This window comes from Rhinoraja longicauda, chromosome 6, assembly GCF_053455715.1.
Source record: "Rhinoraja longicauda isolate Sanriku21f chromosome 6, sRhiLon1.1, whole genome shotgun sequence".
NCBI classification, from domain to species: Eukaryota; Metazoa; Chordata; class Chondrichthyes; order Rajiformes; family Arhynchobatidae; genus Rhinoraja; species Rhinoraja longicauda.
The window spans coordinates 3,270,909-3,287,285 of record NC_135958.1 but is presented as its reverse complement, the minus strand read 5'-3'; the positions used below and the strand labels follow the sequence as shown (position 1 = coordinate 3,287,285).

Below are 16,377 nucleotides of genomic sequence, written 5' to 3'. Positions count from 1 at the left end.
CCGTGACGGAGTAAGTCTGCCACTGCACCACTTTGTTTTAAATAACTCCAGAGAAAAGAGGGACATCCCATGATAGATTGTGAAGATAGAGTATCTCCGAAATGCTGGAGTAACTCAGCGGGACAGGCAGCATCTCCGGATAGAAGGAACGGGCGACGTTTTGGGCCGAGACCCTTCTTCAGACTTGTGAAACTTCTGCTACAAGTTAATTTTGATCACAAACAGATCAATATAATCACTTTGCTGTGTGCGTTTACTACGTGTAGTGCAGAAAGAGGGGGGGGGGGGGGGGAAGAGATTTTTTTCTATTAGTGTAGAACTGATGGACGATAAATGGCCAAACATTAAATCAACCAATCAATGAAGAACTCCATCTCCAAGATGGATCAGCTTTCAGTTCTAGGAACAGCAAGTAGAACTGTTTCGACTGGAAGCTCAGTCCAACGCATTGAAAGAGGGGTGCCCAGGCACAAAGACACAAGCCAGAGGGGAGGATACATTCTGCCATGGAGCTGATAGAAAGTTCCTTCGTCGCTGCCGCATCAGGACAGCATTTCTCAAATTCCTTCTGCAGGTCGTAAAATGAATAGAACACATCTGATAGCACCAGGTTCTGGAGGGGCAAAAAGAAACCAGGATCAAATTAAATATTCTGAACACAATGGGTAATGTTTTGAAAAGGAGGGGCTGGAAAATAGTCCTCCTCCCTCTCAACTCACCCAACGCCAAAGAAATGTGCATTCGCTGGGGGTCGCCAGCTAAAGAACAATGAATCAGATCCATAGATTTATTGCAAGACCAATACCAGCCACCAAGAGAATAAGATGGAGCAGGTCCCGATATATCACCAAAGAAATCACGTTCACAGGTTATAGGAGTAGAATTAGGCCATTTGGCCCATCAAGTCCACTCTGCTATTCAATCATGGCTGAACTCTGCCTCCAAATCCCATTTTCCTGCCTCCCCCCTCCCCCCCCCCCCCCCATTACCCGTTCTAATCAAGAATTTGTCTATCTCTGCCTTAAAAATATACACTGACTTTAGTTTTTGTTTAGTTTAAAGATACACCGCGGAATAAGGCCCTTCGGCCCACCGAGTCCGCACCAACCAGCGATCCCCACACATTAACACTATCCTACACACACTAGGGACAATTTACACTTGTACCAAGCCAATTTACCTACATACCTGTACGTCTTTGGAGTGTGGGAGGAAACCGAAGATCTCAGAGAAAACCCACGCAAGTCACGGGGAGAATGTACAAACTCCGTACAGACAGCACCCGTGGTCGGGATCGAACCCGGGTCTCCGGCACTGCAAACGCTGTTAGGCAACTCTACCGCTGCGCCACCGTGCCTGCCCGGGGACATGGCCTCCACAGCCCTCTAATCATGAACTAATGCAAACGCAATTGGTATCGTGTTTAGACATAGAGACACCAAACTTTCAGAAGACTTCCCCCTTCAACTAAAACACCCTGAAATGAATCAATGAAGGCTTGAGCAGTTCAATAGAAAATAGAATTGCCAGCCTGACTTAATGGAATTTTTAAAAACAAATTAATGGGTGAATAAATAGAAATTTGCTCGAGGATTGTTAAGAGTGAAAAGTACAAGTAGATTAACTAGCTAGGACTGGAATATGGCAAACTAAGGAGATAATGCCAAGCATAATTAAGTAGACACTTTCTAAAGTCAACTCTGGAATATTTAGGTTTTATTATAATGTGAAAACCACATTATCCTGAGCAGATGACGACCAGATTATAGACCGTAGATGGCATCCTACCTCATCAACTAAATCAACCATATATCCTCCTGTTGGTGAAATTATTTTATAATTTCCATTGACAACTAGCCCAAAATAGAATTTAATCGCAAAGCACCAGCAATTAATCTGTGCTATTTGACCCATTCTTTATTATAATTCAATAATGTCCATCTTGTCAAGTGCCGACCCAAAACTTGGTTCCAACCAAGTTCAAAGATTGTATTACCTGCTCCTGTCCCCGTGAGAGGGCGTGTACTAATTTCCAACAGCCATGCTGTTTAGAGGGCATTACATTTGTCCCTGTCCTTTCAGCATCAAGTTACACATCGCTTCAGAGCCCGGGGAATTGCGATATTTACATTCAGGATTAACAAACCGTTTGGATCAGGTGTCACGCCACCTGAAAATGGAGCAAACCAGGAAGGAGATTTGCAAGGTAGCACTTATCGCTCTTGTTGTTTATGTGAAAGCACACCTCCAGATTCAGAGACAGTTGCTTCCCAGCTGTAATCAGGCAACTGAACCATCCTACCAACACCCAGAGAGCAGTCCTGAGCTACTATCTACAATAGACAATAGGTGCAGGAGTAGGCCATTCGGCCCTTCGAGCCAGTGTGATCATGGCTGATTCAGTGTGATCATGGCTGATCATTCTCAATCAGTACCCCGTTCCTGCCTTCTCCCCATACCCCCTGACTCCGCTAGCATTAAGAGCTCTATCTAGCTCACTCTTGAAAGCATTCAGAGAATTGGCCTCCACTGCCTTCTGAGGCAGTTGAAACCCTCATTGAAACCCTCTTTAATTGGACTTTATCTTGCGCTAAACGTTAATCTCTTTGTCATGCATTTAGACACTATAGGCTGCTCGATTGTAATCGTGTATAGTCTTTGCGCTGACTGGTTATCACGCTACACCAAGCTTTTCACTGTACCTTGGTACACGTGACAATAAGCTAAACTATCAACAAATGCAAGCCTTTCTTTCCTCGAAAAACGTGTCTCGTTTTAACAGGAATGTGAAAAACATAAAAGACAACGACAGGATCAACATAAATCTGACCTAGTATTATTATAGTCTCCATCCCAGCATTCAGCAGGCAAAAACAAAAAATCAGAAGCATACTGAACAATAAAGAGGAGGCATTATCAACTGAGGCAAAGTCAGGAAAGAGTCTGCTAGGATTAGAAGAGCAGAACCCTTAACATTCCATTTGCACACAATTCCAAAAGGAATGGTTTCATCGAGACTTCTACAGACCAATTTATTACCAACTGGTAGACACAATAAGCTGGAGTAACTGTCTGAAGGGCCTCGACCCGAAGCGTCACCCATTCCTTCTCTCCAGAGATGCTGCCTGACCCACTGAGTTGCTCCAGCTTTCTGTGTCTACCTTCTATTTTAAACCAGCATCTACTGTTTTTTTCCCTACACATTTATTACCGAGCAGTCATCCCCCTACACCTGCTCTTTGGGCAGTCTCACCCATTTATTTCCACACTTCTATTTCTTTCCTCAGTCCTACAAATACTACTGCAGTGTTTATCAAATTCTCTTCCAAATGTTATTGTTAAGTTCCTTCTTTGCCTTTAGGCAGTCTTTGTAAAATAACTAAGAGTCTATCCTGCTGCCTCTCGTTTGTTTGGAAATCATCACCAGTCCATGATTTCAGAATAACACACTCTAGGCTCTTTGCTGAGTAACTCCAGCACTCTGTGCCTACCTAGCCTCATCCACAGTTGTTAAATGCCTCTCTCAAGTCTTGCATTGGACTCTCGCAACAACCAGAATCTTCAGTGTCCAAGTATAACTTCTATCTTTCTGTCAGGTGTTATTCCAAAATAACTCCATCCAAGCCTTTGGTAAATTATTATCCCCAGAAAGGAATATTCCATTTGAAGTCAAACCCATATTGTACAAATGTTTAGCCAATTCTTGAAGGAAACCAAAATGAGAAATAGCAATCAGGTTATGTAATTGTACCGGATACACAACATTTGTGAGCACCACACTCCCATAGGAAGAAAGACCAAATGGAATTAAAACGACAACCATCTCCGGACAAGTGACTGGAAATCTCATTCACACCAGAGTAAAGTTGACAAATCTGATATCAATGCTCAAAAAAGTAGGAACATTAATAATTTGTTTGCTCAGGTAAAATCCGATTCAATTCTCAATTAGGATCAAATTAACTTCATCATAGAAATTGAAAGTGGAGTATTAATAAGCAAAAGTATAGATTTAACGCTGGAAACAAAAAGTACAAAGTTCTCAGAAATGCAGATTTTGAGCACAGAGAGTGATGAATCTTTAGAAGAGGGCTGTGCAGATGTACTGCAGAGTATATTCAATAGAATTTTGTTTAGAGATACAGTATGGAAACAGGCCCTCTGGCCCACAGAGTCCACACCAACCAGCCATCACCCGGTACACTAGCACTATCCTACACACGAGGAACAATTGACAATTTTACTAGGAGCCAATTAACATGCATGTCTTTGGAGCGTGGGAGGAGACCAGAGCACCTGGAGAAAACCCACAAGGTCACGGGGAGAACGTACAAACTCTGTGCGGACAGCACCAGAGGTCAGAATCACACCCAGGTCTCTGGAGCAGTAAGGCAACAACTCTACCGCCACATCACAAATGCTGAGGGGGGGGGGGGGATGAAGGGATAAAATCTTTGCACAGAGAAGTGACATTGAGATAGAATATTATTTCACTGAATGACTACAGGGAAGAGGAATCCAATGATCTTCCACTTTATGTTCCTTTGAAGAAGCCACCAAATGTAAAAAAATTGACGAAGTGCGAACTAGATCACAAGGTGCCGTGCCAAGTAACTTATAGATCAGATCGCACTGTGGAATAAAGAGTGTAAGAAAATAACTGCAGATGCTGGTACAAATCGAAGGTATTTATTGACAAAATGCTGGAGTAACTCAGCAGGTCAGGCAGCATCTCAGGAGAGCAGGAATGGGTGACGTTCCTTCAGTCTGAAGAAGGGTCTCGACCCGAAACGTCACCCATTCCTTCTCTCCTGAGATGCTGCCTGTCCTGCTGAGTTACTCCAGCATTTTGTGAATAAATACCTTCGCACTGTGGAATAACGGCCACTGCATCTGCAGGATGAATTGGGAAAGGATGCAAAGAACGAGAGCAATCGTGGATGCAAGGAGACCGATAATCAGCAACGTTGCAAGTCTGGGGAGAAGGGAAAGGGAGGGGAGAGAATGGCAACAGCCAAGAACCTGGGCATAGTGTCAATATAAGCAAACAAAAGAATATTAAATTATCAGGAACATGAAAAGAAATCACCACTTAGGGATGCGTGTTTGGAATCATAAGCTAAAAGTCAAAAGACGTGGAAAGCTTGAAGCATAGACAGTTGCCAAACAGGGTCCAGTCACCCGAGTGAAGATCTGTTCATGTTACCCACAATTCTCAGCTAATCACGTCACAGAAAGAATTATGTACAGGAGTTCATTTTCTAGCTTAAGCAGTCATTGGCAATTCAGGTCTAAGATAAGCAAAACTCACTACGTTCAATCGTATCCCAACGGCAGGAGAAACACTAAATGATCAATGTAATTTGTGCAGCTGAGAATCATGCCCATTTCTAACAAAAATTGCATGGTGGCGCAGCGGTAGAGTTGCTGCCTTACAGCGCCAGAGACCAAGGTCTGATCTCGACTAGGGCGCTGCCTGTAGAGTTTGTACGTTCTCCCCGTGACCTGTGTGGTTTTTCTCCAGGAGCACTGGTTTCCTCCCATATTCCAAAGGCCTGCAGGAACCGAGGGTTAATTGGCTTGGTATAAATGTAAATTGTCCCCACAGCGCGCAGGATAGTTCTAGTGTGCAGAGAAATTGCTGGTCGGCGTGCCGAGGGGCCTGCTTCCGTGCTGTATCTCCAAACTTAAATCAGTATGACAATAGGTGCAGGAGGAGGTCATTCGGCCCTTCGAGCCAGCACCGCCATTCAATGTGATCAGGGCTGATCATTCTCAATCAGTACCCCGTTCCTGCTTTCTCCCCATACCCCCTGACTCCGCTATCCTTAAGAGCTCTATCTAGCTCTCTCTTGAATGCGTTCAGAGAATTGGCCTCCACTGCTTCTGAGGCAGAGAATTCCACAGATTCACAAAAGTTTTTCCTCATCTCAGTTCTAAATGGCCTACCCCTTATTCTTAAACTGTGGCCCCTGGTTCTGGACTCCCCCAACATTGGGAACATGTTTCCTGCCTCTAACGTGTCCAACCCCTTAATAATCTTATACGTTTCGATAAGATCTCCTCTCATCCTTCTAAATTCCAGTGTATACAAGCCTAGTCGCTCCAGTCTTTCAACATCTGACAGTCCCGCCATTCCGGGAATCAACCTAGTATGTTCCCACATAGAGTGTGCTTCATAAAAGACAGTTAGGCACCAAGCACTTTAGCAGAAATCAGGTTTAGGCCACTATAAGCAATTGCCACAAGTGTTTTGTCTTTCCTTATCGAACATATATAACCTTAGCTGTCAAATTCCTTCACCTTTTTAGATGCTTCTGGGTGCAGTGCTTGCCGGATGAGTAATTGGCCATCGGTACAAAGGCAGTAGGAACTTTTCCCCAGTACTTTCAACTCACTCGACACAGCTTGGTTGATCTGAAAAGAAATGATTCATGTATTTATTCAGAGCGTTTGCAATTATTGGTTCACACCTTCCCAAAGAATGTGGGAGGGCTCGTGAAACACAAAAACTTTTTAACCACAGGTAGGTTGTATTGGCCAACATTCATAAAGTTCAGTACCTACGTCCTAAATATTGATTGTTCCCAATTAAAGTACTTGCATTCAGCATACATGGGTGGGGAGGGAGTTCCAAGAAACTTTCCTGCTCCCATATCTGCTGGCATGTTTCATTTCAGTGCAAATAAAACCATTTGGACAGCTTCAAGAACCAATCTATCCAAGACCACTGTACAAGTGGGAACAAGCACTGCTTTTAAAAGTTACATAATTGTGACGTTATTGTGCAAGATGATATCAAACTGACTCCGCACAGCAAAAATATCGGCAGGAACAGTTTAGAGAGTGGTGCCAGGATTAAATTTATCATTTCCAGAGAGACATACAGGAATAGCAAATGGAGAGGGGTATATGAAATGAGCTTTGCACAGATATGCTTATTACACAGCAGAGACTCAGTGGGCTGAAGGGTTTGTTCCACATTGTATGATGCCGACTCTAAAAGATGCACATGTCATTCTTCTTTAGACTGCTCAGTAAGATGTCAATTAGTTTTCAATCTATCCAAATGTCTCAATGAGCTACAGCAACATCCATGAGATGGGAAGGCCATGGTGAGAGAACAAATGTATTCACTGAAGGGCACAAAGTGCTGGAGTAACTCAGCAGGTCAGGCAGCGTTGCTGGACAGCATGGAGAGGTGGTCAGGGGTTATGGGGAGAATGGGGGGGGGTGAGAGATAAAGATCGGCCATGATTGAATGGCGGAGATTTAATGGGCCGAATGGCCCAATTCCGCTCCTATAACTTATGAACGTGTGATGTTACGGGTCAAGACACTTCTTCAGGCGTAGACCCAAAACGTCACCTATCCATGTTTTCCAGAGATGCTGCCTGACCCGCTGAGTTACTCCAGCACTTTGTGAAACGTCACCTATCCATGTCCTCCACAGATGCTGCCTGACCCGCTGAGTTACTCCAGTACTTTGTGAAACGTCACCTATCCATGTTCTCCAGAGATGCTGCCTGACCCGCTGAGTTACTCCAGCACTTTGTGTCCTTTCGTTTCATTAACCAGCACCTGCAATTCTTCGTTTCTACAACTTATTCACTGTAAAACTCTACAGAAGGACACGTTGTTAAGAACGAACGATTTTTCAAGCAATACGCACTACTTTTTTTGGTAGCAATGCGCATCCAATCGCAGTCCTGACCACAAGAATGATTTTTTTTTTTTTAAATCAAATTGTGGGACTTTGTGAAATAATTGTGAATTCATTAAGGGGATCACATCATTAAATTTTCCCCACAAGAGTTGTCGATTTATCAACTTTAACACTGTCTGACATTTGCCAAAAACATGCACTCTCTTTCATTACACAAAGAACTGAACGTGGAGCATCCACCCCTTGCAATTACAGGTGGCTCCACAGAGTCTGTCGACACTGCTTGCAACATCTTTATCACAATCACCTGCTTTACAGGTACTCAGTAACAACACCACACTGGACAATTCCAAACATTTGCATTCCGATTCAAGGAAAAAAAGCAAACTTGTCCATTCCCCCACTCCAACAGCTGTTTGCTCTCGTCTTTCAAACACAGACAAAAACAAAAAAAAAACAATGCAGAAGAACGAATTAGGAAAGGGTTAAAAGTCTTGAAAGTCTTGAAAGGGTTAAAAGGTTGAAAGTCTTCAAGTGGAAATACCAGTTTGGTAGCCTGGTGTCAATGCTGGACAAGGCAGAATAACACGTCTGACCACTTTAGAGAGAGGCAACTAACCTCCCAAAAACCAGACGCACAACACAACATCCACACACACTCGGGTTACTTTTCGTTGAAAACATATCTGGACGAACAGTTGTTACAAACAGGCCAAACAGTGGCAAAATAAATGAGCAACACTAAATCAGAAGACTTAGGATCTAAGATTACTTCATCATCACCTGTGTGAATCTTTTTTCACGCAGAAGGTGGTGGGTTTTTGGAATGAGCTGCCAGAGGTAGTTGTGGCGCCCGGTGCGATTCGGCCGCGGGGACTTCCATCCCCTTGCGGGGACTGTGCGGGTCGGTCGGGGACGAGCTGTCTGTCCGTGGGCGTGGGGAAGAGAGTGGAAGTTTTGTTGCCTCCATCACAGTGAGGGGGTGTTTGGAGTCACTGTGATGGACGTTTGTGTTGGGGTCATGTGTCTTGTGTTCTTTTTTTCTGTGACTGCTATGTAGTTTCGTTCGGTACTTCGGTACCGAATGACAAATAAAGCTCTGTTATACTGTTATACTGTTATACTAAAGCAACATTTAAAAGACATTTGGACAGGTACATGGATAGGAAGGGTTTAGAGGGATATGGGCCAAACACGGGCAGGTGGGACTAGTGGGACATGTGGGTCAGCACGGGCAAGTTGGGATGAAGAGCCAGTTCCATGCTGTACGACTGGGACTCTATCACTAGCTATTAATAAGTTATGTATAGTTTAATGTCACTCTACATATCACCTATTTATGACAATCCTTTGACCATCCCTTTAATTCAGATTCCACAGCTTCAGTAGTTCAACTTTAATCAAGTCTCCCTTTAAAACATTATGAACCTAAGAATCCATTGATGAATAGAGGCCAACTGCAAGATCTCAACAACAACAACGGGAGGAATAGTGGCAGATCTGTAGGTGGTTTGAAGAAGCAAAAAAGAGTTAGACAATAGACAACAGACAAATAGGTGCAGGAGTAGGCCATTCGGCCCTTCGAGCCAGCACCGCCATTCAATGTGATCATGGCTGATCATTCTCAATCAGTACCCCATTCCTGCCTTCTCCCCATACCCCTTGACTCCGCTATCCTTAAGAGCTCTATCTAGCTCCCTCTTGAATGCATTCAGAGAATTGGCCTCCACTGCCTTCTGAGGCAGAGAATTCCACAGATTCACAACTCTCTGACTGAAAAAGTTTTTCCTCATCTCCGTTCTAAATGGCCTGCCCACCCCTTATTCTTAAACTGTGAAACTGTGGCCCCCAGTTCTGGACTCCCCCAAACACTGGGAACTTGATAATCTTATATGTTTCAATAAGATCCCCTCTCATCCTTCTAAATTCCAGTGTATACAGTTCATTTGCCATGTTAAGCACATGTTGGGACTCGTGAGCAAAGGCGATATCAATGTAATAGGTTGCAAAGTGCCTGAAAATGGAGAAGAGGTGTATGGAAGAGCACTATAAGGATTAGCACGTAATGATTTAACCACTTTACTGTGCAATGACTCATGGACTAGCACTGGAGAAGCTTACAGTTCCTTTGGAAGGAAGAGATTGTAAAGTTCAAAGCATGAGCTTGCAGATATTTGAAACAAGGCTGGGAGTTCCCAAGCATTGCATGGTCAAGGACAAAGTTTAATCCACGACCACAAAGGACAATGTGTGATCAGGAAGACAACAGAATTCTGAAGGGGCATGGAACTGCAGATGCTGGTTTACAAAACAAAAAGACAAAATGCTGGAGTAACTCAGTAGGTCAGGCAGCATCTCTGGAGGACATGGACAGACAATGTTTTGGGTCAGAATTCTGAAGCTTACTTTTCGTAGGTGGAAGATGCAATCCTTCAAGGAAGTGCATTCCAGTCAATACATTTAGAGGCAAAAAGCATAATCACGGTTAACATACACCAACTCAAATGGTGTATAGAAATGCCTAAAGTTGTAATTTCCCACAAGTTATTGACATCAAGTCGTAAAAGAGGGAAATCTCCAACTTTAACTACAAAGATTTCCCAGTCAAAATATTAGCTGTGGATGCAGCACAACTTGGAAACAAGATCGGAAACAAAATAAGTAAATTTGAAGCAAGATTTTCCACAATAAAAAGGTTTGAAATATTTAAACCATTAAATGTTTAATGCCACTAACTTCAACTATCTTGACAAAGATTTTAAAAGTGGGGGGGGGGGGGGGGAGGAATCAGTTTGCTAGATTAGAACGAGATTACTATAATACCCAAAGTTGTTCTGCAGCACTATTAAAATAAGGACTTAAGAATTGTAAAGTCATGGGGGGCAAATTTATTTTTTCAGGATTTTTTTTTGAAAAGCTTGACTTTTACTGAAAGCAATTATTGAATAGTTATAAGCAGGCAGGCAGAACAGAGCTGTGCAGTGTCATAATCTCTTCCCCGCCACCACATAATTATTCCTTTGACAAAGTAAAGCGTCTTTGAGTATATGAAAAGCGCTATATAAATAAAATGTATTATTATTATTATTATTAAAAAAAGACTGGAGCTGGAGTAACTCAGCGGGTCAGGCAGCATCTCTGGAGAACATGGATAGGTAACTTTACACAGAGTGCCGGAGTAACTCAGCGGGTCAGGCAGCATCTCTGGAGAACATGGATAGGCGATTTTTCAGATCAGGACCTTTTTTCAGGCACTGAAGAATTACTCCAGCAGTGCGTCTTTTAAAAAAATAATGAACTTGCATTTGCAGTTCTCTGTGTCTACCATTATTCATTGGCCCTGCTCATCCCCCACCTGCATGAAGTCAATCATAATAATATCTTAAAATGGGTCGTTTACAACTGCTGGTGGAATCAGGAATTCTCACCAGAATCAGGAAATCTGTGTAATTCTCTGCCTCAGAAGGCAGTGGAGGCCAATTCTCTGAATGCATTCAAGAGAGAGCTAGATAGAGCTCTTACGGATAGCGGAGTCAGGGGGTATGGGGAGAAGGCAGGAACGGGGTACTGATTGAGAATGATCAGCCATGATCACATTGAATGGCTGTGCTGGCTCGAAGGGCCAAATGGCCTCCTCCTGCTCCTATTGACTATTATCAGGGTTAACAGCAAAGAACCCGACCATCCCCTTCAAGCTGTTGCACTGGCTACCCAACAAACACCTGGAAAGCAGGAGATTTTTCTGCAAAGCCATGACTTTGGAAACCAGGGTAAATTCCATTCCTTGGGTATGGATTCCATCCCTGCCCCTGGAAACTGCCTTGCGGCCAAACTGATCCTGCCCCGGTATAACCTCCTGTGTTCTGGCCTCCTCCTCAGTTCATGTCGCTGTCAGAAACCTTACCCACGTGACGCTGAGACTTGTTCACAACTGATAGGAGTAGAATTAGGCCATTCCGCCCATCAAGTCCACTCCGCCATTCAATCATGGCTGATAAATGCCTCCTAATCCCATTTACCGGCCTTCTCCCCAAAACCCTTGACACCTGCTCCAATCAAGAATTTGTCTATCTCTGTCATAAAAAAATCCATTGAGCCTGCTATCTCCACACCATCCCACTTTGTTCCCCTTATTTTAGGCAGCAACGCTAAACAGTGTCGTAACTCTGCTCATTAACCTACATTGGATCAAGCGGATTGCTGTCTTAAAATAAAAATGCTCTTTATTACACTACACCCATACCCATGACACTTCTTTCCTCCATTATTGCCAACACTAACATTGCCCGACATATTCACCAGCTCTGGTATCCTTGATGGCTAGAACAATGGATCATCGAGCTGCCAGAGCTCCAAAATTGCCCCTAATCGGCTTTCTTCTAAAGCAGTCTTTAAAACCGACCACAGAGATAGACAAAAAAAAATGCTGGCGTAAATCAGCAGGTCAGGCAGCATTTCTGGACTAAAGGAATGGGTGACGTTTCAGGTCAGAACCCTTCTTCAGACTCAAAAGCTACCAGTTGGTGGGCTCTCCAAATAACCCCTCTCTGCCAATGCCAACTTGTGTTTGCATTCTCATGATGTGCTGAGGTAATTTACTATATTAAAAGTTGCAAAACAAGTTATAGTTACCACCCATGGATAAGGCTTGCTATCCAAGTTAAAGTTTCTATAGAAGTACAGGAGTTGCTTCCTTGTATATGAAACTTTGATATAGTTTAGTTTAGAGATAGAGCGCGGAAACAGGCCCTTTGGCCCACCGGGTCCGCGTCGACCAGTGATCCCCGCACATTAACACCATCCTATACCCACTAAGGACAATTTTTAACATTTACCAAGCCAATTAACCTACAAACCAGCACGTCTTTGGAGTGGGGGAGGAAACCGAAGATCTCGGAGAAAACCCACGCAAGTCACAGAGAGGACGTACAAACTCCACAGACAGCACCCGTAGGGTCTTTACAGATGCTGACAGACCCGCTGTGCATTTATAGACAATAGATGCAGGAGGCCATTCGGCCCTTCGAGCCAGCATCGCCATTCAATGTGATCATGGCTGCTCATTCTCAATCAGTACCCCGTTCCTGCCTTCTCCCCATACCCCCTGACTCCACTATCCTTAAGCGGACCAACCGAAGACAATACAGGCCAAAGTCAATGGCATGATTCCCCTCCCCATTGCAAGCAGGTTCTTGCAGGACTTACAAGAAGTCACACCAAACAATAACTCGATTGCTTCAACCCATTAACTCAATGGTGTTCAAAGCAGGAGATTCCAGGTGTTTGCGAGGGGGGAGACTCGTTCAGGAACTGGGGTAGTGCACAAGGAGTCCAGGTTACATGGGCAAAAACCTGTTAACTACAGGTCCAACAGATGTTACTGTAAACAATGCCTTTCTTTTAGATAGACACAATAAGCTGGAGTAACTCAGCAGGACAGTCAGCATCTGGGTAGAGAAGGAATGGGTCGAGACCCTTCTTCATCCATCACCTCTTTGGAAGGTCTGAAGAAGGGTCTCGACCCGAAACGTCACCCATTCCTTCTCTCCTGAGATGCAGCCTGACCTGCTGAGTTACTCCAGCATTTTGTGAATAAATACCGTCGATTTGTACCAGCATCTGCAGTTATTTTCTTACACCTCTTTGGATGCAGATACTTGCATGTTAAAAACCTTCCAAGGAACACTCTCCACTTGCATGACTTCCTCTACCTACCCTTAACATCTTAAACTGAATCAATATGTAACCACCACTCTGCAGTAGATTACAAGGGCCTGAGGAGATTAGATTCTGCTCATTGCATTGACTGCAACCCATGGCTTCCCTTCCACCAAGCCGATGGGTTTGTTAAACTTGGAGGCAATGAGCGGGGAGAGGAAACGGACATCAATTAAATCAAGAGGGATTTAACAAGATCTAGTTTCCCCTAACTGAAAGCAACGTGCCTCGTTACCGCTAAATAAACAGATTGGTCTCCACTTGCCTATGGCTCAGACAAGACAGAGAGCCGGCGCCTATACAAAGGTATTTATTTGTCAAAATGTGCCGGAGACCAATTGGAACAACGAATATCTCACTTGCTGTAGCTTTATAGGCGCTTTAGATGCAGCAACAATAAAACACAACACAACAAATTATCAGTTATTCCCCCCATAAACGCGACCATTTTGTCAAAATCACATAACGACTGCAGCATAATATCGAACTCTAATTTATTAATCTCTGCAAAATCTATATGGAGTTTTTAACGTTTGAAATTCTTTTTTTTTTATCGCCCAACCGTTGAGCATTAAGTTAAACGTTGCATTGGTGGTCATTTTCGTTGGGGAATCGCGTTTACAGGTGACTGGAGCGGATTGGATACAATGGTGAAACGAGGGTATTTATTACACAAAATGCTGGAGTAACTCAGCGGGTCAGGCAGCATCTCAGGAGAGAAGGAATGGGTGACGTTTCGGGTCGAGACGAGGGGTAGATTAACCGTCTGGCCTCCCACCCCCCTCCCCCCCGACTCCAAAGATTGTGATTATTTAAAAAAATTAAAACAATTCGTTTTAACCAGGATACAAAACCCAATGAGGTTTTGAGATTCATTTCATGTAAATAAACCCTGCAGAAGTAGTGGCTGAGTTTGGGCCAATGTTTCCCTTTGCTAGTAAACCCTCCCCTCTCCTCCCCTCCCCTCCCCTCATGTCCGAACAACGAGCAGGTGAACACATTTGAGTATCAGCTCGCACAGTGACAGCCTTTTTTTTCTTCTGAAGGTCAATACAAGACTCTGAAGTGAAGACACATGGGCGTTATTAGCCGCTGACTACACCTCTACCACCACCCTGCCCCTCCCTTCTCAAAGACACTCTCTGCTCCCAAACTCTGCTGCTAAAATACACTGAAACCATCCGACTTGCTTGTACCAACCAACCCACGCAGGTGGGATTAAAATCTGTTCGTGCAAACCCTTCCTCGCCCAGAGTTGGGCTGAAAGCAGTTAAGGTGGGAATTTCTTTCGGGATTCAGGATTTGAGTTACTTCCTGAATTTGCAAATAGGTGGCCTGTCATTTTAAAAAATAATAATAAAATTCAACCGCGTGTTCTCGCTGGGAACTCTCATTTGAAAGTTCCCCATTTATATATTTTTTAAAAACAAACTTTTTTTGTTTGGATGATGGGGGGGGGGGTTAAAACGCCACACAGTCAGACTCACCTGTACAATCACCTGGTCGAGCGGCTCCGCCTTGTCGATCTCCTCCGTGTCTGTACCCAAATCCTCTTTACATTGCTCGCTAAGTTCGGGGTTGTCGGGTTTTACAAAGACTCGGTGGACCTCGCCTACCTGTTTAACGTGTGGGGAAGAGGTTGGGGAGGGGAGGGGAGGAGAGGGGAGGAGAAGGGTTGCAAACATTGCGTAAAACAAGTCGCTCCAAAGAGGGTTAAAATAAAACACTCACATTGAAACACAAAAGAGCATTCGTTCACACGGCGAAAACTGGCCTTATGTTACAAAAATCAAAATCAAAAGACACACACACACACAGAGATAGGCACACACACACACACACACACACACACACACACACAGATAGGCACACACACACACACACACACACAGAGATAGACACACACACACACACACACACACACACAGAGATAGACACACACACACACACACACACACACACAGAGATAGACACACCCACACACACACACACACACACAGAGATAGACACACACACACACACACACACACACACACACACAGAGATAGACACACACACACACACACACACACACAGAGATAGACACACACACACACACACACACACACACACACACACACACACACACACACACACACACACACACACACACACACACACACACACACACAGAGATAGACACACACACACACACACACACAGAGATAGACACACGCACAAACAAAACAAAAACAAAATTCCAGATCGATTGCGTACCTTCTTGTTGTCTAGGTCCACAACTTGCCACACCAACAGAACTAGCTCCCTTTCATCCGAACCAAGTTTAGCCCCCTTTTCACCAGCTGTTGCCCCAGATAAAACCACCAGAAATTCGTGCGAAGCCATCACGCCGAGGAACTACAAGCAGAGGAGGATTAAACAAACAGGGAGGGGGGGAAAAAAAGAAAAAAAGTGTTCACCTTTCGAGTGATCACCTCTACCGAAAGAAAAAAGAAAGAAAGAGAGGATACAAGAAAGTCCTTTTTTTCTTTCTTTCATTTACAACAACAACAACAAAAAAATAATAATAACAATAAAGGTCTCTGGTGCTACCTGTGCTCGAGGAAGTTGCTCGTCCTCCAGGCCAAGCTGACAAAACTCGCCCCTTTCACTCTGACATGAGAAAAGCGATGGCTGCTGTCTGTCCTCATTTACCTGCCCGTTGATCAGACCATGTGACGAGCACAGGAGCAATCGCCTGGGAGATTCCATTGGTTCTTTTTACAAACAAGGAAACAGGGACGTGGCATTAAACACACACAAAAAAAAAGTGGAACAGCCCAATCGCTGGCCGCTCCACCTTGTGCTCAGAAGAAGACGACCAAGCACCTATCTATCGGTAAACACAAAACATTGCTGGAGTAACTCAGGCAGCATCTCAGGAGAGAAGGAATGGGTGACGACGTTTCGACTCGAGACCCTTCTCAAGATGCTGCCTGACCCCTCTGAGTTAC

At 44.1% G+C, this 16,377-nt stretch overlaps 1 protein-coding gene across 4 annotated transcripts in view; it reads right to left on the bottom strand.

The window, feature by feature from the left end:
* esrp2 (epithelial splicing regulatory protein 2) overlaps window positions 1–16,079 on the bottom strand; it is a 42,659-nt gene extending 26,580 nt beyond the window's left edge. For all 4 annotated transcript variants that reach the window (XM_078401623.1, XM_078401625.1, XM_078401624.1 and 1 more), the window contains exons 1-5: window positions 15,977–16,079; window positions 15,641–15,781; window positions 14,872–15,000; window positions 6,304–6,417; window positions 499–613 (exon numbers count right to left, since the gene is read on the bottom strand). In XM_078401623.1, the coding sequence (XP_078257749.1) occupies window positions 499–613; window positions 6,304–6,417; window positions 14,872–15,000; window positions 15,641–15,769 (487 nt within the window). In that variant the 5' untranslated portion in view covers window positions 15,770–15,781; window positions 15,977–16,079. The remainder of the gene's footprint in view (window positions 1–498; window positions 614–6,303; window positions 6,418–14,871; window positions 15,001–15,640; window positions 15,782–15,976) is intronic.
* Window positions 16,080–16,377: the final 298 nt, after the last annotated feature.